Source organism: Numenius arquata, chromosome 8, assembly GCF_964106895.1.
Source record: "Numenius arquata chromosome 8, bNumArq3.hap1.1, whole genome shotgun sequence".
Classification (NCBI taxonomy): Eukaryota; Metazoa; Chordata; class Aves; order Charadriiformes; family Scolopacidae; genus Numenius; species Numenius arquata.
Window position 1 is genome coordinate 55,424,934 of NC_133583.1, and position 26,538 is coordinate 55,451,471.

The 26,538-nt window shown below is 44.4% G+C and overlaps 2 protein-coding genes across 3 annotated transcripts in view; one reads left to right on the plus strand and one right to left on the minus strand.

Moving 5' to 3' along the window:
- The window catches only part of ZFYVE9 (zinc finger FYVE-type containing 9), a 39,240-nt gene extending 29,395 nt beyond the window's left edge, over positions 1 to 9,845 (plus strand). For both annotated transcript variants that reach the window (XM_074152756.1, XM_074152757.1), the window contains 6 exons: positions 1,459 to 1,609; positions 3,051 to 3,131; positions 4,478 to 4,640; positions 5,290 to 5,395; positions 6,321 to 6,497; positions 7,459 to 9,845. In XM_074152756.1, coding sequence (XP_074008857.1) covers positions 1,459 to 1,609; positions 3,051 to 3,131; positions 4,478 to 4,640; positions 5,290 to 5,395; positions 6,321 to 6,497; positions 7,459 to 7,620 — 840 coding nt within the window. In that variant the 3' untranslated portion in view covers positions 7,621 to 9,845. The remainder of the gene's footprint in view (positions 1 to 1,458; positions 1,610 to 3,050; positions 3,132 to 4,477; positions 4,641 to 5,289; positions 5,396 to 6,320; positions 6,498 to 7,458) is intronic.
- Positions 9,846 to 9,919: 74 nt separating this feature from the next.
- The window catches only part of CC2D1B (coiled-coil and C2 domain containing 1B), a 34,631-nt gene continuing 18,012 nt past the window's right edge, over positions 9,920 to 26,538 (minus strand). The window contains exons 14-25 of the mRNA XM_074152758.1: positions 25,899 to 26,091; positions 23,531 to 23,703; positions 22,730 to 22,855; positions 22,140 to 22,198; positions 21,787 to 21,903; positions 21,279 to 21,352; positions 20,575 to 20,633; positions 18,699 to 18,750; positions 17,169 to 17,268; positions 12,925 to 13,015; positions 12,099 to 12,229; positions 9,920 to 11,044 (exon numbers count right to left, since the gene is read on the minus strand). Of these exons, the coding sequence (XP_074008859.1) occupies positions 12,110 to 12,229; positions 12,925 to 13,015; positions 17,169 to 17,268; positions 18,699 to 18,750; positions 20,575 to 20,633; positions 21,279 to 21,352; positions 21,787 to 21,903; positions 22,140 to 22,198; positions 22,730 to 22,855; positions 23,531 to 23,703; positions 25,899 to 26,091 (1,164 nt within the window). The 3' untranslated portion in view covers positions 9,920 to 11,044; positions 12,099 to 12,109. The remainder of the gene's footprint in view (positions 11,045 to 12,098; positions 12,230 to 12,924; positions 13,016 to 17,168; positions 17,269 to 18,698; positions 18,751 to 20,574; positions 20,634 to 21,278; positions 21,353 to 21,786; positions 21,904 to 22,139; positions 22,199 to 22,729; positions 22,856 to 23,530; positions 23,704 to 25,898; positions 26,092 to 26,538) is intronic.

Consider the following 26,538-nt stretch of genomic DNA (forward strand, 5'->3'; position numbering starts at 1 on the left):
GGTTTTCACTGAAGGTGGGGGCTAATTTAATTTGCCTTTTTTTTTTTTTTTTTCTTTTAAGCAAACGTAGTTTTTGGTTTTGAAAAGAATTCCAGAGATAGATGACTCCCTCAGTTTTCTTTTGGATCAAAAATCTCATACTCTGAGCCTCCGTGAAGAGGAAGAGAGGAGAAAAGGAAAGAAGCTATAAAATTTACAAGAATATTCTGTCAAGGCACGTAACTAGGGTTTTGTTAGATGATAATCAGCAAAACTGAAGTGCAGACCATAGAATCACAGAATGATATGGGGTTGGAAGGGTCCTCTGGAGATCATCTAGTCCAACCCCCCTGCCAAAGCAGGTCCATCTAGAGCAGGTTACACAGGAACGTGTCCAAGCAGATTTTGAATGTCTCCAGAGAAGGAGACTCCACCACCTCCCTGGGCAGCCTGTTCCAGTGCTCTGCCACCCTCAAAGCGAAGAAGTTCCTCCTCATGTTTGGATGGAAGTTCTTATGTTCAAGTTTGTGCCCATTTCCTCTTGTCCTGTCCCTGGGCACCACTGAAAAAGGACTGGCCCCTTCCTCTTGACACCCACCCTTTAAGTATTTATAGGCGTTGATCAGATCCCCCCTCAGCCTCCTCTTCTCCAGACTAAAAAGACCCAACTCCCTCAGCCTTTCCTCTTAAGAGAGATGCTCCAGGCCCTTCATCATCTTTGTGGTCCTCTGCTGTGCCCTCTCCAGCAGTTCCCTGTCCTTCTTGAACTGGAGAGCCCAGAACTGGACACAATGCTCCAGATGGGGCTCACCAGGGCAGAGTGGAGGAATATAGTAGATGTAGTAGATATATCACAAACGCTTTTGGATGCTTTTTGGAGGTCTCCTTGGCAGAGAATTAAAATTATTTCTGGATGTCTATGATTCAGATCTTTTTTAAAAGTCATCAGATTGGGAACATAGATCCCAATTTCACCAGTTCATGCAGGGGAAGCACAGGAGACACGAAAGCTTTGGTGTCTGGTCGTGGCAGAACCAGGATTAAATGCCCCAAGTCTCAGTGCCCATCTAGCACTGAACTGTGGAGGCAGCATTTATCATTGATGTCATAAGCAACTGTAGTTGTGTGAACAAGCCAAATATTTCCTCCCAATGTTTTTCTAATGTGTTGGGTTTTTTTCTGTGAATTTATTTTTTTAAAAGCAGCCAGAGATAATAGCTTTTGCAAGCAGTATAGCTCAGCTATCCCTTATACCGCCTATTTTAATTACATAAAAGGCGGCACTTTAAAGCATCTAGATGGTATAAGACCTGAATCCTCTTTTCAAAAGCAGTTTATGGTTCTGAGTGCTAAAATCTGGCACGAGAATATGAGCCCTGTTGAGAAGCTTGCTCTGTCCCAGTAGACTGTTCCAAGAATCACCTATTTATGGCAGCGCTTGATGAAGCGGGTAGAAACAATCAACCTTTCTGTTTGCAGATGATGAAAGCCATGAACAAATCCAACGAGCACGTTCTAGCAGGGGGCGCGTGCTTCAACGAGAAAGCAGACTCGCATCTGGTGTGTGTGCAGAACGACGACGGGAATTACCAGACGCAGGCCATCAGCATCCACAATCAGCCCAGGAAGGGTGAGAAACCGGGGTTCCCTCCCGGCGCTCGGCGTGGCTTATTTGCCGTTCGTGTTACCGTTCCAGCGCTCGGCTTTGGGAATCGGTCAGAGCTGGGTTTGTCTGCATTTCACTGGGTTTCTCTTAAACGTTCAGAGAAAATAGTTCTGATTGCTGGCGTTACCGACCGGGCAGCTCTGAGTTAGACAGGCAGCACGGGGAATAGTATTGCGTCGCTCTGTCTGCACTTTACCCCTGTGGTGTTTTATTCCCCTTGGAGAGGCCGTGATCTCAGATGTCGGGGGGCGCACGGTGCAGTTCGCATCCTGCGTACAGTCCACATCACCCTTCTCTAGGTCAGTGCTGCTGTTTGAATTTGTCTGAGGGCTGTTCTAGCAAGTTCATAGATCAAGCAGGCCTAAAATAAAGCCCATAGCAGCTTGCTCCCTCGTAAATACGGTAGTACCGCTTGCACCACACAGCTCAGGACTTGCGGTGCTCCGGAGGTCACGGTGCTTAGGCAACATCTCTACATTAATAACGAGACCTGTCTCTGGCGTTGTTGGAGACCGCAGGGGAGGCTGTGCTTGCCTGTGCTTCACCTATCCTCTGTGAAAGGAGGGAGATGAGATTTAGTGTGAGAGAAAGGTAAATACGAATAACCAGGAGCAGCAGCATTTTAATAATGCATCTTCAAGAAACTCCTTGTGTTCACCTCAATTAGACCATCTAATTTCCTAGCTTTATTTTTGTTAGAGTAGGCTGAAAGGCTGCAGCAGCAGCGTGCTGAGAATTTGAATGTTGTGGGTTTGGTGAAAATTTCTGGCAAAGGCATTTCTACTATCTCCAAGCGAGAACAAGCAAGACAGAGGCCAACTTCTATGTTCAGCAAGTATCCCCGGTCGCTCCAGTGAGTATACTGGCGTGGGGTGTCACTCAGGACTGATGGTCTTACCTGACTTCTGTTCATTTTACATATGGGACAAGAAGAGGGATTTCCAGCAGGAATTTCATGATGCTTAGCGGTCATTTAAGAGATTTTTACTTTAAATCAGGTGGCCTTGCCCCTGACGTGGGTTGGTGTTACAGTGTGATCCATAAACAGCTCGCTCACAATCTTTGCCAGCTGTGTGGGAACATTTAGTAGTTATTTTCTTGGTTTACCTAAGTTAATAGTCCTGAAACTTAGAGGTGTGCATGGGGAGAGTGATGAAATATGAGCATTTATTAAGGTTGACAAAAACTGTTGTCCAGTTATTTTTCTAAACTGGGTGATTTGCCCTTCCGCATCCAAGCCTGTGACGTGCATTAATCACCATAATTCCCAGCAGCTTTTGTCCTGGTTTAGATTATCCGCCTCTCTGGATGATAGAGCTGTGATACCTGATTCTTGTGTAAGGCATTGTTTGACGAAAGCCTCGCTAAGTCACTCCTGTTGTTGTTGTTGTTGTTGTTGTTGCAGTGACTGGTGCCAGCTTCTTTGTGTTCAGTGGAGCTTTAAAATCCTCTTCAGGCTACCTTGCCAAATCCAGTATAGTGGAAGGTAAGAACTGACCTGCTTGGTTATAACCCGCGCCTTCCCTCTTAACGCGGCTCAGCTCCGGAGTTGCCAGGGCTCTGCTGTTACGCCTTGGGCATTTGAATCATTCTGCTGCTTTGGCTTTACCCTACTTTTTAGCCAAAAAAAAATCCCTGTTTTCTTTAATGAGGAGGAACTTGTCCAGATGCTGTAGAACTGGGACACGAGAAAATGAGGGTAAGATACGAAATACCTGGCTTGTGAGCCCGTGATCGGTTTACTGGTTTGGGCTGAGTGAGGAAACCGTGAGCCTAAGAAGTGGAACGTGTCCTCCACTGACCAGGAGAGGAAGCCCTGCTAAACTGAGTGCTCCCAAATAGCTCTGCGTTATGCCAGATTACCAATGTGCGTTGTTTATCTGCTTGTATGTGGGCAGACGAGAACGCGACAAGTCGAGATCGCTGAGCTGGCGCCTCTCTGATTTGGTTTGTTCTTCTTTTACCAGTTGTCGTATCACAGAAATAAACGCCGACTGCATTTATCGCCGGTTTGAAAGCCGTTACTGCTTGTTAGCTGAGCTCCGGAACTGCGTGGTGTAACCTCACCGCAGACGTGACACTGCAGACAGTAGTTTTTAAGTCTGCTCCTTAGAGTTTGTGAGTGAGGTGCGCAGGAAGCCCGTGCGTGCGGTTCGTTAGCACAGCTCCGCTGACGAGCAGGAACTCGTTAAGCTGTGCCAAATTTTGAGCTTGCAGCTGTCTGAGGGTGCGTTCCGCAGGTGAGCGGTCACTCGGGGCCGAAGAGCAGTCATCTGGCTGTGAGTCAGCGTATGCAGGGCATTGTACCGTTTTCTGTGTCTAACTGGGTGGTTCAGTACAAGACAGAGGTACAGGTGGATTCGTTGCTAAGTTAGTTCTGCGCTAATTTAGACTGAGCCAATCCAAATTCTGTTTCTTTTGCCACTGGTAGGCAAACATCGGCTTCCCAAAAGCTGGAGTGCTGCTTCCAGTGCCAACAGTGGTGCCACCAGTGCCAGGGGACAGCTGAATGGAGGGGGTCACACGGGATTTCTGAGGGTCGCCTAGAGCCGGTGCCAAGTCTTGAGGCAAACTAACGCAGCCGTCGCTGTAGCTTCACCTGGTAGAAGGACTTCACATTATCCTTGTGTTTTCCCTAGTCAGTGCTCATCAGCGCTCAATTTTAGGAATCGGAGAGTTCAGGAATGGTCTTACATAGCATTGCTGCCTCCGATTCTTAAAAATAGATGCTTAACCTGTTACAAAAAGAGGAAGGATGTTTATTTCTTTTTTTTATATAGGCTCTGTTCAGTGTGGCTTATCTTGGCTGATGAGGATTTGTTGGTTCCCTAGATGGAGTAATGGTCCAGATAACGGCCGAGAACATGGACTCTTTGAGGCAGGCCTTGAGAGAGATGAAAGACTTCACCATCACGTGCGGCAAAGTAGATGCTGAAGACCCTCAGGAACATGTTCATATTCAGTGGGTAGAAGATGATAAAAACTTTAGTAAGGGGTAAGTAGAGGAGCAATCACTTGACGTTGGGTGATGACTGACTGTATTTGTTAAAAATTTTAATTGATCGTATAAGGTGCATGAATCTTCAAATCAATAGGAATTACGACTCTGCGCCTTTATTTTGAGGGATAATATGCAATTAAACATAATGAAAATGGAATTGAGATACCAGAGCTTTGGGGCATCAATTTAGAAAGTTGTCAATGCTATGGATTTTTTTGCCATTGCTAATACCCAGTTATTGGAAACCACTGATCTGCCTCCAGTGCTCGGTGCTGAACCCTGCACATTGTGGTGCTCTCCTGCTGCTTAGTTTGCATTAAGGAGTGCTGGAAATAAAATTGCTGAACACCAACGGTATATTTGGACTCGTGACAGTTAAGCCAAAAGAAAGGTGTGTGTGGCAGCTTAAGTATTTCTGGCTGTTGTGATGGGTACAACGTTTAAGGACTCAGCATCTAGAAAGAAGGGTGTTTGTGTAGTTTCGTAACACTCGGTTATGAAATACCCTGCAAGGAGGCAGCTGGAGGAGTCGGGTGCAGCAGAGGAGCTGCCCTTCGATGCTGATGTAGTTCTCTTTTGCAGTGGACTCTGTTCAGCTGTCTTCTGCTAAGTCGGCACTTACCCTTTTCCCTCCCTTTCCCAGTGTTGTGAGCCCTATTGATGGCAAATCAATGGAGTCTATAACAAGCGTGAAGATATTTCATGGCTCAGAGTACAAGGCGAACGGAAAGGTCATTCGGTGGACAGAGGTAAGTCCATCACCTTGAGCTGCGTGTAAACCAGCACCTGGCATTCTGGGAGCGCAACCACAGCCTCGTCTTCCTTGGACCCGCTCTCCCGTCTCACCAGAATTGAACAAACCTGTATTCCCTTTCCCAGCTGGAAGTAAAGACTGAGTACGGGATTGCGCAGAATGAAATACCCCATCACTGATGTGCAGCTCGGGCTCTGTCCCAGCCCACTCTGTGTTGGCCACCTCTTCTCGCATAGGGTTGTTGGACGTGGGGGCAACCAGAAAAACACTCGCTCACTGCGTTACCCAAGGGAACACGTTATTCTGAGCCACCTTCTCTAAAACGTTGCAAGTTAAAGTGAAGGTGCTGTGGCATAAATGATGCGTGGTATCTGCTCCCTGAAGCAGGTGCTTGCACAGGTGACGTCAGCGGTGACGCTGCCAGCACACAAACGCTGCTCTTAAAAGATTTCCTGAAGCGTTTCACTTAACCTGCCCAGGAGGAACCGAGTTACTGACTGCAGTTTGCCACCCGAGTATTCTTTTTCCCAGGTCAGTTGGGGTCAACAGAGACAAGCTCAGTGACAACAACAATACACACCTTCAGGCTGGGGTGGCTTCTAAAAATTTGAATTTTCTGAAATTAACATCTGGTTAAAAGAAGGTTTTTATTAAAAACTATGTGCAATACGTAGTGAATTTCCATAATGAGGCTTTTGACCAGAACTGAAAGCTTTTTAGAACACAACTATTGAAATCTTTCTTTTGAAGCTTTTTGACTTTTTGCCCTCTAAGGGGGCTTGTCTTTGGGGGTCTTTTGCTGGTCTTCCCTGAGCAGCTCTTCTTGAAGTCCTCATTTGCAAAAAGTTTAAGTGACATCTCAGTAACCTTATTTTCTAGCGAAGCCGAGTGTTACGTCTTGGGTTAACTCTTTCCTTCAGGTGTTTTTCCTGGAAAATGATGAGCAACATAACAGTCTGAGTGACCCGGCCGATCACAGCAGGTTGACTGAAAACGTGGCAAAGGCTTTCTGTTTAGCTCTCTGTCCCCACCTGAAGCTGCTGAAGGAAGATGGAATGACTAAGCTTGGGCTGCGCGTTACGCTCGACTCCGATCAAGTAAGTCTCGGATAGTTTCGGTTTAACTGGGTGGGTTGTTCCCTCCTTTGTTCGCCAAAAAGGAAATACAACACTTCAACCATTCTCTTGGTTAAAGAAGTACCAGTATCGGGTGCTGACTGTCGTCTGGTGCTTCGGGCCAGCTGGTAAATTTGGAAAGCTCCTGCCTTGCCTGAGTTAACACCAGGCCTGACCCCCATATGACAGCTGACCCCCGGCAGCACCTGCTCTGTCATCAGAGACCTGTGAACCGCCCTCCCCAATTTGGGGAGACCCTAAATGGGCCTTTTCACCAGGAGTTAAAGACAGGAGGGTATTCAGTGTGTTCTCAGGTGAGCGTACAGCATTGCTCACAAGCGTGAGTTCACGTGACGTGTGAGGCAGAGAGACAGGCAGAAGGTCCCCTCCAGAGTGCTCTACAGCAAAAGCCACAAGCGGCGCGAAGGTCTCCTGGCAAGACAGCTGGCCTGGCCTCGCCGTTGATGTGGTCGTAGTATCCACCAGCTTTTAAATACTGCATGACTTAATCTGATAACGCAGGGTGCGGTTCCTGCTGATCTGAATGATCTGCTGGCATTGGAATGGGCTGCCCAGGGAGGTGGTTGAGTCACCATCCCTGGATGTGTTTAAGAGCCGTTTAGATGTGGTGTTGGGGGATATGGTATAGGGGAGAACTTTGTAGTGTAGGGTAGGTGGTTGGACTCGATGATCCCAAGGGTCTCTTCCAACCTGGATGATTCTATGAAAAAAAAACAGGCTACTTTTGTCTCAGTGGCCACTGGAAATATAGAGAAGAACAAAAACAAGCGGAAAAGCCACTTTAGTGCCCGCTCCATCCTGTTCGAGGGCCCGACTTCCCCGGGCAGAGGCCACGGCCCCTCACCCAGCTCATCACTCCCCACCGAACCGCGGCCCCGTGTCTTGCTCTCTGTAAACCCCCCTCTCGCTTTGTGTTTTGTAGGTTGGTTACCAGGCTGGGAGTAACGGGCAGCCGCTGCCCTCGCAGTACATGAATGACCTGGACAGTGCCTTAGTTCCGGTGATTCACGGAGGGGCCTGTCAGTTGAGCGAGGGGCCGGTCATAATGGAGCTCATCTTTTATATTCTGGAAAACATCTCATAAGAGGACTTCATTTTCTGTTCAGACCTGTTCCAGCAGCAGTTGTATCTGAATCATTTGCACTTTAAAACTGGAAAATTAAGCTTTTGTTAACACTATTGGGGGAGGGGGGGGAGGAGGGAGGGACAGTTGTTCCATAATTCTAAATCTTCTATGCATTGTCAACAACCAGAGGATCAGGGCAGCTTCTCTACAACATGGCTATGCTATCCTTGCAGCTAATACACTTCTGTTACTGTTTAGAAAAAAAAAAAAATGCTCATGTTTAAAGACTTACAGTCATGTACTCTCAATGCTCAGACGGGTGCAAAGATCACTGGGGAGTAAATAAAAAGTGAAACTCCAATCTCGTCCTGTTTGTAGATGGACATGTAAGAAAGAACACTCGAGACCTCCATTCTGACCTCATCATAATGCCGTTTGTGGTTATTCTGTAGACATTAAAAAAGTAACGTTTACATTATTTTTGGCCGGGTTATTGGTTGAAATACGCTTGGAGTAGCCCTTGAGAGACATGGAAAGATTATTTAGCCATAACTCCGTTTGTACGTGCGTCCAAAGGAGCAGAAGGGCAGGCGTCGCTCTGAAAGCGGTATTATGTGAACTGCAGTTGTGTGTGTGTGTAATAGGCTAGTTTACTTTTTTTATTTTCCCCTCTATTTACTATAAAACCCCATCACCTCGGTGGATTTCTGTAATCTCCTAGGACAACTCTGCGATTCTGTACTTTTGTTTACAAATCTGTATGAAGCAGAGGAAATATTAGCCCTCAAGTGCAGTTATATCCCGTTCCTCTTCCCCGGTAGGTCCTGCTTTTTAAAGACAAGTACCACCCAGGGCAGCTTTAAGTCTCCTCCTTGCTGTTCGCTGTAGTGTTAACGCCAGTGTCATGTAACGCAGGACAGCTCGCACTTCATATTAGCAGCACCGTGTAAAAGCTTACCCGTGATAAAAGTACAGAGTGGCTGTTTTTGCATGTTCTGCTGAAAAAGAAAAAAAAAAAAAAAAAAAAAAAAGGCTTTCTGGTCAGCTCTGAACACTTGCCCTTGGCCCAGCGCTCTCGGTCTCACCTGAGAGGGCTTTAGTAAGGAAAAATGCTTCGATGTTGAGACTCAGCCAGAGGAAATGTGGCTCCACGTTCTTACTGTCTCCCTGGAAAGCTGCTAAAACCAGTGGAAAGGGCTGGAAGCAGGAGAAGGGGTTTGGCTTGTTTAGCCAGAGGTGAGCAAAGCGGCTGTTGGAGCCCCTCCCAGGAAGCAGGGGGGGGCCGTGCAAAGGTTTCCCCTCCTGTCGATACACAATATTAATTTTGGGGCTAATGTACGGTGAACACAGTGTCTCAGACCTTGCATCGTCCCCTCCTCGCAGTCGGTTCTGGTGGATGCAGCAGGGATCGTTGTGCTTTTTGCTGTCTGTGAGTAACCCAGGCGTCCTTTCAAACATAAAGGGAAGTGCAAGGCTACTGTCAGAGTGATGCTATATTTTTTTAAACAAATATACAGCATTAGCTGGGCAAAGGAAAAGGTAACCGTACACGTAGCAATGTATTTTATGTAAAGACAGCACAGTGTATGTACGGAGTGCGTTGGTGAATAAATGGCTACTGCTTTTTTAAAAAAAAAGCAAAGTCTGACAAATCCAATATTGCGAGTTACAGCTGTCCCCACCCAGCACCAGGAGAAGGCAGGGCAGGGAACTGGGGGCCAGCTCCAGGAACACAAGCCAGAGGTACTGCCCGTCAAAGTGAAACCTTTCCTCTGGCGTTTGGGGAAAGGTGGAACGTTTCCTGGTGGAAACACCTGAAGCTGTGACACAGTCCCGCCCGTTCCCTGGTGTCTGTGTGGCGGAGCCGGGCTGGGGCTGCTCCCTGCCTCGCCTCTGCCCCCTGTTTCCCTAGGACACAGCACACACCACAGGGGGTAGGCAAGACCCAGCACCTGGAAGAACGTTCCATAAACTAATAACAATCTCCCTCCTAGAGCCCACACTCCAGCTTCGCCACAGCAGCGGCTTTGCCAGTGACCTTAGTTGCATTGTTACGCTTAATAATGCGGTAAAAGAGGTGAAAAAAAAATCTTTATCTTCTCTTCCTTTGCCCCAAAAGTCTTTTAGATTTGGATTATGTTTGTGCAAAACACTATCAACTGGTGACTGACATGTTTGCTTCAACCATAGCCTTTTAAATGACCTTAATTACCATGTTGTTAAGAAATGAGTACTTGTTTTAGAAAAAAAAAAAAATTGTACTTTTAAAATTCAGTTAGTTAACACTGCAAAAAACTGCATATTATATTTTTATTTTCAACATGTAGTTTTGTATATTAAATTTATTGAAATTGAAAACTAAACACTGTATTGTCTTCATCTGCTCAGAAGACAGAGGCGGCGCTGCCTTGTCTGGACTCCTCTCTGCCTGCAATCGCCCTCCCCCAGCAGCCGGTACGGGAGCGCCCCGACCCCCTTGGGCAGGCACGGCCTCTCCTCCCAGAGCGGCCCTTTCCCTTCGCTCACGGACATTTAAAACCAAACACTTATTTGGTACCACTTGTTGTGTGCTGCTGCCGAAAAGCATTCCTCAAAATAGTCACCATCCAGCTTCCTACAGGACAAAGGGGGGCTGCTTTCCCCGTCACCTGGGAGAACCGCAGAAGCCTATTTCTGTAAAAATCCAAGGACCATGGGGGAAGCAGCAGAGTCTAACGTGCTCTTTTTTTTTTTTTTTTCCATTCTTTTTTAAATTTAAAAACAGAAAAAGGATGAAGGCACAGTACCGGGGCTGCACTGAAGAGGCAGCGCGGCAAGCACGGCAGACAACTGGTAGCCAGAACAAAAAGGTAGCTCTGTAAACAGCCGCCGGTAAGAAGCCCTGCAACATCCCATTGAACTCCCCGTGCCAAGGGCACGCAGAGAGGAGGGACACGCCGCAGAGAGTTCTCTCTCCTCTATTTTAGGGAACAAAACAAAAAAAAGCCAACAAAAAAACCCAAAGAGGCCTTGCGAGGAGAGAAAAGCAGGAGCTGTTGACTGCACCACACTGGCTGCTCCTACGCTTGAAGGAATGAATTCTAGTGAAAGGTCTTACCTGTGGCTTGACTGAAAAGTTTCTGCACTGCCTCGGGGGGAATTTTTAAGGGGCTCAACTCCTCACCCACCGCTCTGCATAGTTAATGTAACATTCATCCTGGCGCTACGTTAGTAGTCCCGCGTTAAGGCAATTCTGTCTATTTTGCGTAGACGAGTGACAATCCCCTGCAGCAGCAAATTTCCAGAGCCTTAGGTTTGCCTTAAAAGTTATTAATAAGCACTATGGCTGTTATCAAAATAGACATTAGGTTCAGTAGTGCATTCGTTGAACATCTTTGGTGCTTGCAGCTAGCAGCATCTTCCCACCTACGGTCATCCCACATCTTCTAACATTTCAATGGATCTGGGGAAAAAAAACCAAAACAACAACAAATAAAACCCAATGAAGTTTCCGGATGCAGCACCGAACAGATGTTCACAGTTCAAGGTCACATTGTATGTAATTCGCTGACATGAATTTTCTGGATGGTCAACTAGAAAAAAAAAAAAAAAAATCGATGGAGCAAAATGATTAAGCTCTAGTGATGGAAAATGCTTAGTGTCCAGTCACGGCACGAGGCCAAATTGTCACTTCAGACACGGCCAAACGTGTCCCTTGGCCCAAACTGGAGCTCACTCACAGGCAGCTTCCTGATCCCCTGGGCTGTGAGGCAGAAATCGCTACACAAAGAGTCCCGTCGGTGCTACACATTCAGACTCCTGGATTGAAACGAGACCTCTCAACGTGTAAAATCCAACACAATTTGAAAGCAAAGGTGATGTCGCTGTGAAGTTCTGAAGTTTAAGTGCCATTTATAAATGCAAAACAACACGCTAAAGAAGAGGGAGCACAGACTTCAGGAGCTCCTGAAGCAAAGAAAGAAGGATTACTTATTAGAAACTTTCTATTTATACGTGGTCTGTTTTCCATGAGAAAAGGTGAGGTCTGTTCCATGCTCTTAGAGCAAGGTCATGGTCCAAGAGGAGGGTCTACCTGCTATTGCAGGACTTTCATGGGACAAAAATGCCCTTCTCTTGCTTCTGGTGGGGGAAGAAGGGTCCTTGCTAACTCTGAAAAGTGTTTTGCTACCAATACAGATGGACAGAAAGCGCCCTCCCTCCTAGAAAGGACTCATCAATCCAATTTTCTAAAATTATTCTAAATAAAGGTGATACTAGAAGCTCTCCCTGTATTTCAAGGGATTGTGAAATAGCATCTTTGATAGACAAACTAATCAGAGATTCTGTAACCTCATTTCTGAAATGATGTCAACTCACCACTGCAAATACAAAGATGGATGGTACCAAAGCCGGAGCTACGTAATTAGGTCAATGTCAACAAAAGACAAGATTCAGCAGAGTTTATCTGTAGCCCTGTCAGGTTCTGACCTGACCATCTTTAGGTGCAGAATTCATACCTCAGATAGAACTAATGTTCGAGGACCAGCCAATTTTCTGTAACTGTTTGAAGATCTTGACCGCTGAGGGGCTCCCTGAGTCTCACTTTTACCTCCAGTTTCCCTCCGGTGGGCTTTCTGCCATCAAAAATCTGCAAGAACCACAAAAGGAAGAGCAGTTAGTGCACAGAGAAACGACAATCTCAAACTATTGTGCCTCGGGCAACCACTGACTTTATATCCCCGTGACCAAAAGATGACAGAGATCACCTGCAGGTGTCACAGCCATGTGCTTTCCTGGACTCCTAATTCAGCAGAGCAGGTTGCCCACCTAGCCGGTGCAAGGCAGCTGTGCCACCGGCTGCACCACCTCTACAAACCCCAAGGTACAAGTGGACTCCCCGGGCAGCTCAGAGGACACTACGGGCAGCAGCGTCCCGAGCGTGGCTGTGATGCACCCAAGGGATTATTATTTTTGAGTAGTGATCTACTGGATCTTACAGCAGCTCCCCATCCACTCCGGCAGTCTTCACCTAACCCTCTGATCGGTTTGCAACAACACAAATAATTTTGGGAATCACCTGAATTTCTGATCCTGACAAAGAAAACTATCTTGCTACAGAAAACTTGGAAAAGGGAGTCCCCAAGAAGTTCCCAGTACCAGAACGGTCACAGCTAAGACAAGCTTCAAGAGATGGTAAAAGAAGCAACAGCCCGTGGTTTAACGAACTCATCCATTACAGAGCTGTCACCTCTTACAGATACATTTATCCAATGCAAACATTCCTTTTCCCTTTGTGCTCAAATAGCACTTATTAGAAGAACACACCTCCCCCAGAAAACATACCTCGATGATCTCTCTAACTTCGCATTCTGATTCCAGCTTTTCCAGTTTCAAGTGTGCTGTCCCCACCTGCTTGTCACTTCTGAAAAAGGACCTGTTTCAAAGACACCTCCGTTAATTGAACGGGTAAGGGTTTTTCAGAGCAGTAAAGAGAAAGCAAGCAGAGAGGTCACCATTATCTGCACCTTCACCGCATCCAGGAGGACCAGTCAAGATGTGCAACTTAAGAGCCCTACCAACCAGGCTGCAAGGGGCAAGCCCTTCCTGAACCAGACTACAAGGACAAGATATGGAAGTACTTATTTTTTAATTATTCTCTTGCAACCAAATTAAAGATGAGGACAGTAGTGAAGAAAAACAATCAACCAAACTAGCACTTGGAATGGCAGCGGTTTTTGTCCCTGCACAGGGTGACAGGGAAGAATGGCAGGGAGAGACAGCAACCTTCTGCTACGGGCTGTTCGATACAACAGGCTGAAAAACTTCCCAAGGAAGTCGCATCTCTCATCAAAACAAACGTTTCCCAGGCACATGCTGGTTTTGGCAAACTACTTATTAGGGAAAAAAAAAATAATAAATCACATGAATCATTCTGTTTCATTTTAAGAAATCAAACCACTCAATTTCAACAAGTAAGAACATTTCATTTCAGCTATTGTTTTGATTCACCTTCATCCTGGTAGTTTTAACAGTCAGGAAGTGTAATTTTAGAATGTCTAATCTGCTGAAATTAAACACCATTTTTATCCTGCAAGGAAAACAATCGACTTTTCCCTGCTACAGTCGCTTCTGTTTTAACAGTTTGATCAGCAAGAGACTCATCTTTACCTTAAGAGACAGGTGGTGCAATCCTCATCCAGACAAACTCCTCCAAAAGGCAACAGCTAAGACTAAAACACGCTAATTCCGAATAAATACTCAGCTCAAAGCACTGGATTTCTTTGCCTGCAGCCAAGCATTTCCCTGAATCGTTCTCCAAAAGGTTTGATAACTAAAATCTATAGAGTTTCTGGAGGTAGGAAAGCCAACCAGCCATGCCTTTTTTATGCCATTCTATTTAGGAAAAAACCCAGCAAGCAAACCAACAAACGTCCCAAGAAGAACCCAACCCCAAAACATCCACCCTTCTTCCTATTATCACTATCACTAAGAGATATTATGATGATATCAAGCAAGACTTGACATACGCAATGAGAACTCTGAGGACGATTATATGATCACGTCATCCGTGGCAACAGTCACCAGTATATTAACACACAGACGTGATGTGCCATCAGCTCCTGCAATTTCCAAGTGAACATCTGTGAAACCGACTGTCTAAAAATCTCTGATGGAAAAGGAGGAAGGTTGTTTCCTTACATCCAGCACCTCAATGACTGCTTCGTTCGTATGTTCTCCACACAGCTCATCTCAACTGCAGTTATAACCTCACTTTAACCTCACTTACTGCCTCCCATGTTCAGAAATAGCGTCAGGGATGCTATGGCTCATATAGCACCTAAGTCTCCATAGATCACAGAATCATAGAATTGTCTAGGTTGGAAGGGACCTTTCAGATGATTAAGTCCAACCATCAAACCAACTGACACTATGTCTACCCATCTTTTAAACACCTCCAGGGATGGCGACTCAACCACTTCCCTGGGCAGCCTGTTCCAATGCTTGATAACCTTTCCAGTGTAAAAATTTTTCCTAGTATCCAATCTAAACCTCCCCTGGTGCAACTTGAGGCCATTTCCTCTTGTCCTATCGCCTGTTACTTCAGAGAAGAGACCGACCCCCGCCTCTGTACAACCTCCTTTCAGGGAGTTGTAGAGAGCGAGAAGGTCGCCCCTCACCCTCCTTTTCTCCAGGCTGAACAACCCCAGGTCCCTCAGCCACTCCTTGTAAGACTTGTTCTCCAGACCCCTCACCAGCAAGTTCACAGGAGGGAGCTCACACACTTCTAGGTGGGATAAAAAAGTGCAAGACCACAACTACTCTGAATGCACTGGAACGTGCAGGGAGTCACTGTTAGGAAGTGCATCTCTTCCAAAAACCTGTTGCTGAAGGACTTGGAGGACTCCAGCTCAGTTGCTCAGGTTGCTTCTTACTTGTCAGTTTGTCCACCACAACACAAGTTGCTGCAGAAAAGGAAAAACAATGCCACAACGGCCAATAGTGCCACCTCCAAACACGATGCCTATGATTTTTTTTGAGAGAAAGCCTTCCAAAGATGGAACTGTATTTGCCATCGACGAGACTACAGTAGACTCAAAGTCGTTTAGAAAAGTTCACGATTTATTAGCTTACCCACTAGAAATCTTCCTTTACTTCACAAGCACCTTAAAATGAAGCAGGGTTACGTAAGCGTACTGCAGTATCTTGGCCACTTTTGCTCATAAACTTAAAAAGAGAATCAGCAATTCTTCTAGCTGTATTTTTTAAACCTTTTTTTCCATTATATAATTCAAGAAATAATAAAGACTGGTTCGTCCCTGATCAGTTCTAGGGGGTTTGCAGTGAAGAATGTGAACTTGCTCTAGGCCATGGCGTCAGAACCAGCTCTGGGGAAAACTTCTTTTATCTTCAGAAGCTTTTAGGAGAGGTTTCAGGAGAGACTTTTCCTTTGGAAAAACACATTGCTTGGGTTTCTACTTGAAAGCGTTTTTTTAAACTGAAGTTTAATATATGTGACCTGAAACAAGTCTCCTTTGCTCACCGAGAGAAGATAATTCTTGGGAGATGGTCAAAGAGCTATGAGAGACCCCAAAACTACAACATCTACAAGAATTTCTGAAAGTATTATTAATTTAATAAGTCTTGAAGGAAGAGAGGGAGCAGCCAGCCTTTAGAAGAGAGCCTGGATCACTGAGTCCTCTCCTCTCTCTGGGGAAGATGGCTGGGGGAAGGTGATCAGGGGGCACTTCTTTTTCTCCTTCCCTGTTACTATTTGCCCAGGGAACTGCCACCCCTCCACCCCAATCCAGAAACAAGCAGGTATTTAACTTCTCAGATTCCTCTTCTAAGAACAACAAATAATTAAAAAATCTCAGAATGAGAAAAGAGACATCCTGCACACATTTTTTTTGCTAATCTTCAAAAAGGCTTCCAAGGACAATCTGGAGCTAGCACCCAACTCATGAATCACTGGAGTTTCCTTATGGATGAACTTAAGCCTGAGCTCAGACCTTAAAAGCAAGCACAGTTCCAGCTGGTAAGAGAATAGGATACGCCCCATATGCACAACGGTATGCAAAAGAGAGGGAAAAATATTTTAAACAAATGTAAACACTTAACAGTTCTATGCAAAAGAGGCAGGATCCCTAATGATGGGATCTTGAACAAGAGAGTAGGGAGCAGTTGGGACTGACAGAGGAAGAGTAAGAAAATCAGCTTTTGCTTCAATGGAGGTGCAAATGGAAGATCTGGAGTAAAAAGAATGTGACTTTAGCTCACAAATTAAAACACCTACAACATGAAGACCATCTCGGAGAAGCTATGGATCATTTCTGCATGTCCCAGGAATAGAAACAAAGCACAGCACAAAGAGCCACCGAGACAAAACCAGGGTATCGAACATCCCACGCAAGTCACGGATCACAACCAACGCGGGGATTAGTGAATCTAGGCCACTCCGATGTTGAATAACTCAGTAACGAGCCGAGATGCAGGGCCATTTCCCTGAACGTTACCAATTGTTAACATCCACCTCATCATCCTGAGCTCCGAGATGAGGGGAGTCCGTCTCTCTCAAGACGGTCTTAACAGTTTGCTCGCAGTGTTCGGTAAATAGTGTAAGATCCTCAGAATGAAGGTAAGTACAAAACCGTAACGCTAGTTCTGCCATCATCTCTCATCTGCTTTACTCCTGGGAATGTTTTGCTGCCACTTGTACCGCGCTATTCTACAAAGTCATCCCATGTAACATTGAAATCTTCTAGTCCTGACAACTAAAACCAAATTGGTTAAGAGTCACAACAATTCGAAGCTGAATCGTCACCTTCTCAGTCTCATCAGTTCCTCTTAACGCACTGATCCTCAACTGATCTGCCAGTGCTCAACCAGCTTCACTGAACTTCTGCCTTTTTTTCACTCCCAAAGGGGAGATCCAGAGCTCAGGCACATTTTGAAAGGAGCTCTCAGACACGAGAACCAGACAACTCTTTACTGCTACCTTAAAGATGGTGCTTCATAAATTTCAGCTACAACACTCTTTTCAGCTGTTAGGAGAGAAACAACGAGAGGGGAGGAAATCATGGACTTACCCTTTATGAAATACTTCGAATTTAATTCCTTTGGACCGAATTGCTCGTCGGAAACCTCTGTGATTTCGGTTGATGTTCAACTTAAACAACTGGTTATATTCTACAGTTAAGATATAGAAAAATGAAAGAAAGCTGTGAAAGTCAGACTGTGTGCAGTGATCTATAATATGCACGTTCTCAGACCTGTTTCTCTGAGTTTGGCCCATTTGTGAGAGACACTTCCCATCCCTATGAATCTCCTTCTCAGGAGGTTATTTCAGTCATTAACAAGTTAGTGTCCCTGCGCAACAGCTCATCTGTCACCCCCACTTTACAGGGACAGAAACCAAACTGCAGAAAAACCAGGTCATCGTGAGAAGGCGACAGCAAGTTACTGGAGAGCCAAAACTGGAGAATCTAGGTCTTTTACCAATTAAACAGAGCGTCTGTGGCTAAGAAAAAGGTACAACATAATAAGGAAAAAGCATAGGAAGGTTGGAACGACTAGGAATTTGTTAACATAATTAATACTTTTTGAACACCAGTTTTATTAAGGAACGTGACAGGAACTATGCCACAGGACACCCTTTTATCAGGAAGTCTCACAACATCGTACAAGTGATGTTGAAAGACTTCTCTGCTGCGCTGCCCAGGAACACTCAGCTCTGCTTGTCAGCCCGGGAACCCGAACCACTGAAGCTAAAGTGGCCACTCAGCAAGTACGGATGAAGTTACTGGAAGATGTGGAACACGGCCCTCAGTATCAGAGCTTCAGGACTTCTAACAGAAAATATGTATAAACTCAAAAGGAAAAAAAAATCCAACATATATATATATATATGTATCTCTTTTGAGATAAATTCACAACTAGTAATTTGGATTCTGAATTCAAAGCTGTTTTGATACTAGATGGCTGCTTACTGTGAGAACTGAAAAAAAAATTAAAATAGCAGTAACCCAAACTCAGAGCGTAAGATTAATTCTAAAATTCATGATGAGTCTAATACCAGTATTCAATGCCTGGGTACAAAGAGGTATTTTTCAAAAGGTACAAATAAAAGTATTTTAGTTGGTTTCAAGATACGTTGCCTTAAAAAGAAATACCTATCGCTGCAATGATGCTTTGTCAGGTTCAGAAAGGTTAGCTGATTAGCAAAAATCATGACAGTGTGCAATCTCACAGGACACAAAATCTGACTGAAAAAGATCTGATCCATGGAGATATTAAAAATAATAATTTAACTTATTTCATAAAGGAAATGATTTATCTGGCCCCATCTCCCAGCAGGGATGACAGCAACAGCTGGAGCATGACCGGTAATGTGATAATTTTACTAATTCATAACACAGTAACTACCACCAATATTGGGATGAGGGTGAAGAAACTGCCAACACAGCGGGACTTCACCCTCCAACAAGCCCTTTCATAAGAAAGAAGAACAAAGGTGACGTGAGGTCCTCTGACCTCATGCACAGCATGAGACCGGCCTGTTCTCTCCAGTGATTCCTAAGGTGCAACATTTTCCCCTCTGTCCCAGAAAAAGTACTAACCTGGAGAATTGTTATTGTTAATTACAGGTGTTTTACTCTTTTGAGGTTGTTCCTATTAAGAGAGACACACATTACATAAAGCCATGAGAGATTGTTTCAAAATACAAAGTAGTAACCATTGTTATTACCAGCTCTTTTTTATACCTATACAAGAAACATGAGGTTTAGGGGTTTATCTGAACGATAAGAAGAGTCACGGTACATCCAAGACTAAAATATTTGGATTTCACTGTGGTAACAAGTATAATACTAGATAAAGAATAAGCCAAAACATTACATTAAATGTAAGAGCCTCAGATAAGCTACATGGTCACACTCAATTCAATCCAATCATCGTAAAGTCACTGACGGAGGCTGTTAAACTCCGTGATAAACTGTGCACGTTCCACGACACAGTAATTCTGTTCCTTCTGCGTTAGTTGGAATAATAAGCTACACAAGGAATTCATCACAAATCATTCAGGGAATTGCCCTACTATTATTTCGCCTGACAACCAATCTGCCACCAAAATGAATTAACTTTTAACCTACAGCGGAGTACAAACGAAATCTCTGGGGACTGAACAAGGACAACGTGACCTAATTATTGCAGCTACTTTGCGAAACTGATTTCAGCTCTGAAGGAGAAAGGTGGTACATTTGACTGTTGGCTCAGCAGTAGAGATCTGGCTTTTTTAAAAAACAAATTAAAATAGATTAAAAAGCAACTATGCTGATTCTTACTTATTCCCCAGAAAATTATTCACCCAGACCAATTCTGTCTTCTGCCACCTCGATGGTGGGGACTTCTCCATTGAGGCCTCATACAACCCAAACCTAAACACAAACCTGATCTGACCATCGCCAATTTCCCACAGGTAATTGAATTTATTGTAGTGGAATTGCTGCAAAATTTATTAGGAGGTAGAAATCTAGGCTCTGCACCCTCACAGGGCTCAGGATTAGTCCTGTAAGAGCAAAGATTGTTTTTGCCCTACAGAGAAGGCAACAGAAGCCCCAGCACTTCTACTGACAGTAAGAGTGGACAGTCCTCCTTAGAAGCCCTTCCAGCTCAATGGTTTCAGGATTTTTCAGACCACAGACTGCTTTTAAAGGTGAGAGGAACAGGATGACACAGGGAATTTCAAGGAAAGAAGCAATATATATACATATACATATTTTTTATATACATGCACATACACATAAGTATTAATTAGTCACGTCAAGAAACTCATATGGCTTAAGTCCTTTCTCCAGATACGCACATATATATATTTGATAACTAACCAGAAGTCACATGTATTTATTTGATGACAAAGATTAACCTTTTAAATCCATTTCTATAATTATAAGAGCAATGACTTTAAAAGCTTGTTTTCTTAAAAAACGGGACTCAGAGCGAGATCACACCTAAGGGGGCCCCCTCTCCCCTAGTGACAACTTTGTGCGCTCTTGTGTTTGGTTGAAGTTACCAGCGCATTTGCACTCCTGAAAGAAATGAACTTCTACAAATTTTGCAAACACTGGAAGTGGTCTGATTAGCATCTTTGGGGGTAAAAGGTGGGCATGGCTCAGCACTGTGAATGCTGTTCAGCAGTAAGCTGGCGGCCAGCCAGCCGGAGAACGTGCAAGCCTGAAGCAGACATCGCACCGCTAAGCGTAAGGTGTGGAGAACATCAAGAGAAAAGTGCAGCAAAGTTCAAATCCGCAGGAAACAGCTTCAGCAGTTCTGTTTCTCAAAAAAGCTTTCTGTTTTAAAAGTAAAATCAGGCAGTATGACTAGAAGTATTTTCCCTTTCTAGAAGAAAACCTACGCTTCCTCCTTGAAGCCCTCACAAGCTCATCCAGTGGCAAGGGCCACAGGCTGAGGAACAGAAGAGCCGGGACACACACTCACCGCACTGGGATACTGAAATTCAAACTTCACAAACGCATCCAAATCTCTTGGCGACACACCTGAATGACACAACAAACACCAAAACAGACATTTTCATTGTATCTGTGACGTTGAGCAGGATTTTCACAAGCACCGAACTGATTTTCTGTGGGACTCATGACCCATCTCTTGTGAAAAACCCATCAATCAAACCAAAATCCACAGAAAGCTGGCATCCAAAGGAAAACATCTGCTTTTCTCAGTGCTGAGCTCTAAGACCTGAGACAGTCTAGCACAGATGGTTTACAAGCTCCCAGAAACAAGGGACTAAAAGCAGTAACATTGGCAGGAGCAAACCCGCATACTGAAGGGTCAATATACATTAAGGTGGCAGGCACTCATCACAAAATAGGAGACAAACATGAAACTTAAAATATGACCCAGTTATTAGTGAACCCAGGACAACTTAAAGTTCTTCCATCTGTCCAGATGGAACCCAGATTCTCTTTAGTCTTTTGGTTTTTGTTGGGGCTTGTTTTTTTTTTTTAATACTGTTTAATGGGTTTGGGGGGCTTGAGCCTGAAACCGGGTTATTTTGTTTTAATGAGTGCTGGCTACAAAGGTCTTGACTCCTGAAATGGTCTTCAAGGTAGAAAAATCTCACTCCCCACTACTTTTCTTACCTACTCTGAGGAAAAAGCCCCCATGCCCTTTCGAGTACATACCTGGTGGCGCTGGGAGGTTTATCCCCCTGACAATAATAAGGTGCATTTCTGTGCTGTTGAGCTCAGAAAATATCCTGTGAAAAAATAAAGACAAAAAAAGCGTATTCATCCCAGTAGCCCACCACCACCTGATCCACTGTAGTGCGCTCCTGCACGGATCACCTTCATAAATTACCAAAGAGCAAGGAAAGAGCACAAACTCAGATAGAAACATCTCTGAGGTACAGTGAAAAGTGCCACAAACAGAATCCAAAGGCAACAGGATTGAGGGAGAAACACAGAGGAAGGAAGAGTGGCTGAAGCAGCAGGATATGAGATGGAGGTGAAGATATTTTGAAAACAAAAGAACCCAGAAGAGAAGATGGAGAACAACTTCTTTGTATTTAAGTTGTTGAGAGTGTCCCTAGGTGACTCCCGAGTTTGCTGAAGCCCACAACTCCCTAAACAAGAGCTGGAAACCAGAAAACTCATTCCAGCCTGTCTGAGAAATCCATTTGTTTTTCCACACCTTATCATTTTAAAGGTCCTTTCCTCGAAGTGATGGCTTGGAGGATCCATTCCTTGTGCTCGTGCAAGCTGTAGGATGTCCATGTCCTTTTTACAACCTTGTGCCAGTTTCTCAAACCTATAGAAAAGGAAAAAAAAAAATAATAACAGAAAAGCCACACGTCCTGGAACATTGAACAGAGCATTCTGCCAGATATAAGCCTCAGAGTAAGCCTCAGACCAGAGGTCTGAGAGCAACCTGGAGATGCAGCATAATGAGAAGCTTATCAACCATTATCTTTACGGGGTTCAGACAAGACTCAAGACTGAACTGACCACATTGTGGGATGATTAACAGCGGGCAGCGGGTCTTACCGAGTCGTTTCTGCTACGTTTCCCAGATGCATGAACTGCTTGGAATACTGCAAACACCTCTGTCAACAGAAACAAAACCAAAGAAATACAGATGCACTCAGTGATCCTCACACACACATTCATGACTGGCAGAGTTTTGAGGCTGACGAGAACCTAATTTAAGAAAAGCCAAGAGTTTTCCCAAGTTACCCAAAACCACCCTTTTTTAGGGTGTTTTGTCCTTTAAGTCCAAAGCTGGGCACAGCATTTGTTTGAGGTGTTCTACCCTATTACTTTTTAATCACTTAATTTCTAGGTGTGAGGTTCACCCAAGGGCGAGGCTTAATCATCCAGGTACTATTTTCAAACTTGAGTGCTCGTATTTAATAGCGATAACTTGATAGTCCCAAGCCTCCAAGCACAACCTCTGACTTCCACTAGTAGAGAATCCAACACTGAAAATTTTCCACTTTAGAACACATAAAACCAAAAGTATTTCAGAAGAAAAACAGAAAACCCTAGAGAAACTACGATGGGATTATAACATTAATAAAACCCAGAGAAATGTAAAAAGAAACCCAGAACATTTCTAAAAAAGATAAACCGGTCACCTCATGTTGGTCCTTCAGCAATTTTATGAGCTGTGCATATACTTCATCTGCTTTCTGAGACAGTCTGACGTCTTCATGGTGTATGAAGATAAAATCCCCCTCGTCATCTGTAGGGGGTGATGGCAGCTGCAACACAAGAACACCACATTTCAGAGCCCTTACAGGAAACAAATGAAGCAGACAAAAAGCAGTCAGAAGGTCAGCGAAGGAAGTGATGGGAAGGTCAGTGAAGGAAGATGGGTTGTTCTTCTCAAAACATTTCCAATCCAAGCACTACTTGCACCACTGCCTGACGACTGATAAAGTCATATAACCCTGCAGAACGTCTTACAGGCCTAGTTCCCTGATTATTCAGGTCAGGAGAGCTATTACAGTGCAGTTTGGCTTCCCCATCTACCCAAATACCAACAGAAACCAGGGCATCACTGTATCACGTGCACCTGAGCCTCACCCCAAGATGGAGTTAGGACACCGATAAGAGAAATACTCACACCCTGAGCCCAGGGAACGCTTCCAAGCTGCATGGTTTCGGTGTGCAATTGCAAATCAAGGAGCAAATGGTTCATGGAGACTAAATTTTCTCAAAATTTGGCACATTTGAGGAGCAGCAGAGGAAACAAAACAAAACAAAAACTAGAACAAAAATACAGGGGAATTTCAGGGCTCAGGAATTTTCAGATTTGTCATTCGAGCAAACTAACTTGTGTCAAAAAAATATCTATTAAATCATTCACTGTTTGAAGTAAGCCCTAAAATGTCCAAGAATATGAAACGAAGCAGAATACTAACAGTTCTACTAACCTTGGAAATATCAATGAGCTTGCCAGATTTTGCTTGCTCAATCTTTAGGTCAAAGCTCTTAGCTGTTCTGAGATACATCTTAGCCTGTTCAAGGTTATTTGCCTTCTTTGCTTTGACGGCCGCCTTCATGTATTGCTTCTTTCTGTTCTCCAGAAATTCCAGCTGTTCTCTAGCTGAAAAACAGTTGTATGAAAACCCTCACTCATCTGACACTGCCATGCCCCTGAAACAGGTTTATCATGTTCAGTTTATAGGCAGAAAAAGGTCAGTAAATGCACAGATACCAAATAAGGACATTTCCTTACTGCATTTAATTGTTTTTTGGCCAGTTTCAATTTCCAGTATTAGAAAAAGAAACAAGCTTCCTTCTGTCATGGCATCCTTCATCAAAAAACTTTACAGCACTTCACAAGTGTCACAACAGTAATTACAGCCCCTTATTTGCAGGCAGGAGACAGACTCCAGTACAGCTGATTGGTCCAAAGCAGATGCTGAAATCAAACTTTCAGCTTGACATCTTAACTTCTAAAAGTCAGTGATTATTATGAGCATCTTCAGTACTAATTTCCTTCCTGAAACCAGATGAACCAACGTGTGCAGGCACATTGAGACATACCCACTTCTGTTTATTTATTATTCCTTGCCATCTTAATTTCCTATTAATTCTTGGGTCTCCTCTTTCCTTCCCAAAACAGTAAGGACAACCTCTGCCTCTTCTATACCTCACTGCCTCTTCCTATACCTCACTTAGGAAACGGTACAGCATGAGCTGACTACAGCCATTTCCAAAGATACTCATATTGGATTCACCACTGTACTCTACTCGTCACCGCACAAGCTCAACAACACTTGCAAGAGGTGCCTGTCTCAGCAAACAAGTATACCCATGACTCTCATGCTATGGTCACTGCTGTCAGATGACGATCAACTTATTCCCATCCTCGCAAAAGAGCCTGCTGTCCTGCTGCTGTAAGCAATTTGCCCAATCAGCCAAAACCAAACTAATTAGACAAGGCAGGTAGCCCAGATTCCACTGAGACAAACAGTGTGCTCTGTGAGGCTGAGACACAGAACACAGGTATTTTCAAAGAAAATCTGCGGAGAATGGACTGAGCAAAGCCGTTAATCCAACCGATCCCGGCTCCTTGACTTTCCTGGTACAGGCCTTTAGTGCCACTGCTCCGCTCCATTCCCACACCTCCCTACGCCTTGCACTCTCCAACAAGAAGAGGGATAGGTTTTTTTTATAGTTGATTTATCAGCTACAGGCAGCTGTAAGCCGCACTTTGCAATTCTGGGGGGAAAGGTTACATTTGGATGACAGAATGCTCTTTGGTTAGTGAAACACAGGTTACAGTAGTGAAGTACTGACACTTTGTTGTGAAAAATCAAGAATCTCTCCAGGTTCTTGTTGCACCTATTGGTCTCTTCTTAGAATACTTGGAAGTATCATTTCAGGAGAGACTATTGTAACACCAGAGACCAGGTATTATCAATTCCTTAACACCGTAAGTCTAGGGCTATTCACTTAAGAGATTAACCTATCAGCTAAAATTGCAAAAAGACCAGATTTCCTAATGATTCATAGATTTTTCAAAGCCAAAATGGACAAGCACTGTATTTTAGCGGTCTTTATAAAACAAGTCATGGAATTTTCTAGGGAGAAGAGCTATGAACTAATCACAGTGGCCCCGTGAAATGCCTTTGCACTCTGCAAAAGAGCTCACCGCAGCCAACTAGGCAGCTCTGCTCTGCCCCGAGGAACTACCCAGGGCAGAATGGAAGAAGAATGATGGAGCCTCAACGCTGCTGGTGTGCGCCCAAATCACATCGTGAGGTGGTGGCTGTCCCTCACTATCTGAACAATTAATCTTGAGCAGACAACTGTTTAGTGACCTTAGCAACAGGAGGACTAGAGATTGATGAACCACCGCTTGTGTGCCAGTCTGAGATCCCTGGATGAAGCACGGCAGAAAGAAACCACTGTTTGATGTAGGAAGCCACGTTAGATCAATGAATAATTCACGCTGGCAAAGTCACCTACTTTAATGGGACTATACGTGGAGATCAACTGCGAGCAGAGTTAAACATCGTGAATCGATACAACTTGTTACATCAAAATTAATTAAAAACCCTATCACCCTTATAATTACACACGTTGCCTCTGTGAAATAAAGCTGCATGGCTGGTCTGGATCTGCCCTCCAGCAGACACATATATTGAGTCTCCTGTCAGAGGAAATCTATGCCACACATTCACAGGCTCATGTGTAAAATATAATGAAAAGAAGTCTTTACTGAGGTATTAACTAAACTAGTGCAAACGACTTGCATATGGATCACTAGGAATGATGATCCCTTCACCTTACCAGCTGGAGGGAGATGATCCATTGACCCTGCCTTGTCCTGGGTGGAGGGTGACGTAGCTCGTTTGACATGCTCAGGAGAGCTCTCCTCCTTGGCTACAGCAGATGGCACTGTAATTGGCTTAACAACCTGAGTCGGCTTTCCAGGCAGCTGAGCGGGCTTCTTGGCAACTGGGGCCTGTGTCAGAGGTTCATTCTAGCATAACAAAAAGAACTTCACATTAAATGCATAAAAATCTATTCCAGAGTTGAGGACAGCATCTCAAGCATCAGCAGCCATGGTTATCGCTACATCAGCCTTCTGGTACTGCTTTTGAGGGGAACATAACATTCCAGACAGCAAATTTTAACTTCTGGGGGTTTATGAGCCGTGCCACGCCAGTAGGTAGTTGACCTACACAAGCATCGAACCTCTGCTATCAAAGGGACAAAAGGAACGTTCACCAAGGCAGTAATTTCAAAAAAAGCAGGTGCATGCAGAAAAACCACCATCCAGGCACTCTGTCCATTAAAAGCTACTCCGGCTGAAAGCACAATCAGCAACCAAATCCAGAGAGATCAAGAAACCAAACTGAAGTCTAAAGGCTGGTACTGCCTGACAAAAAGCAGTAAGCATTGAACATCCTGGCAAAGCACAAACATA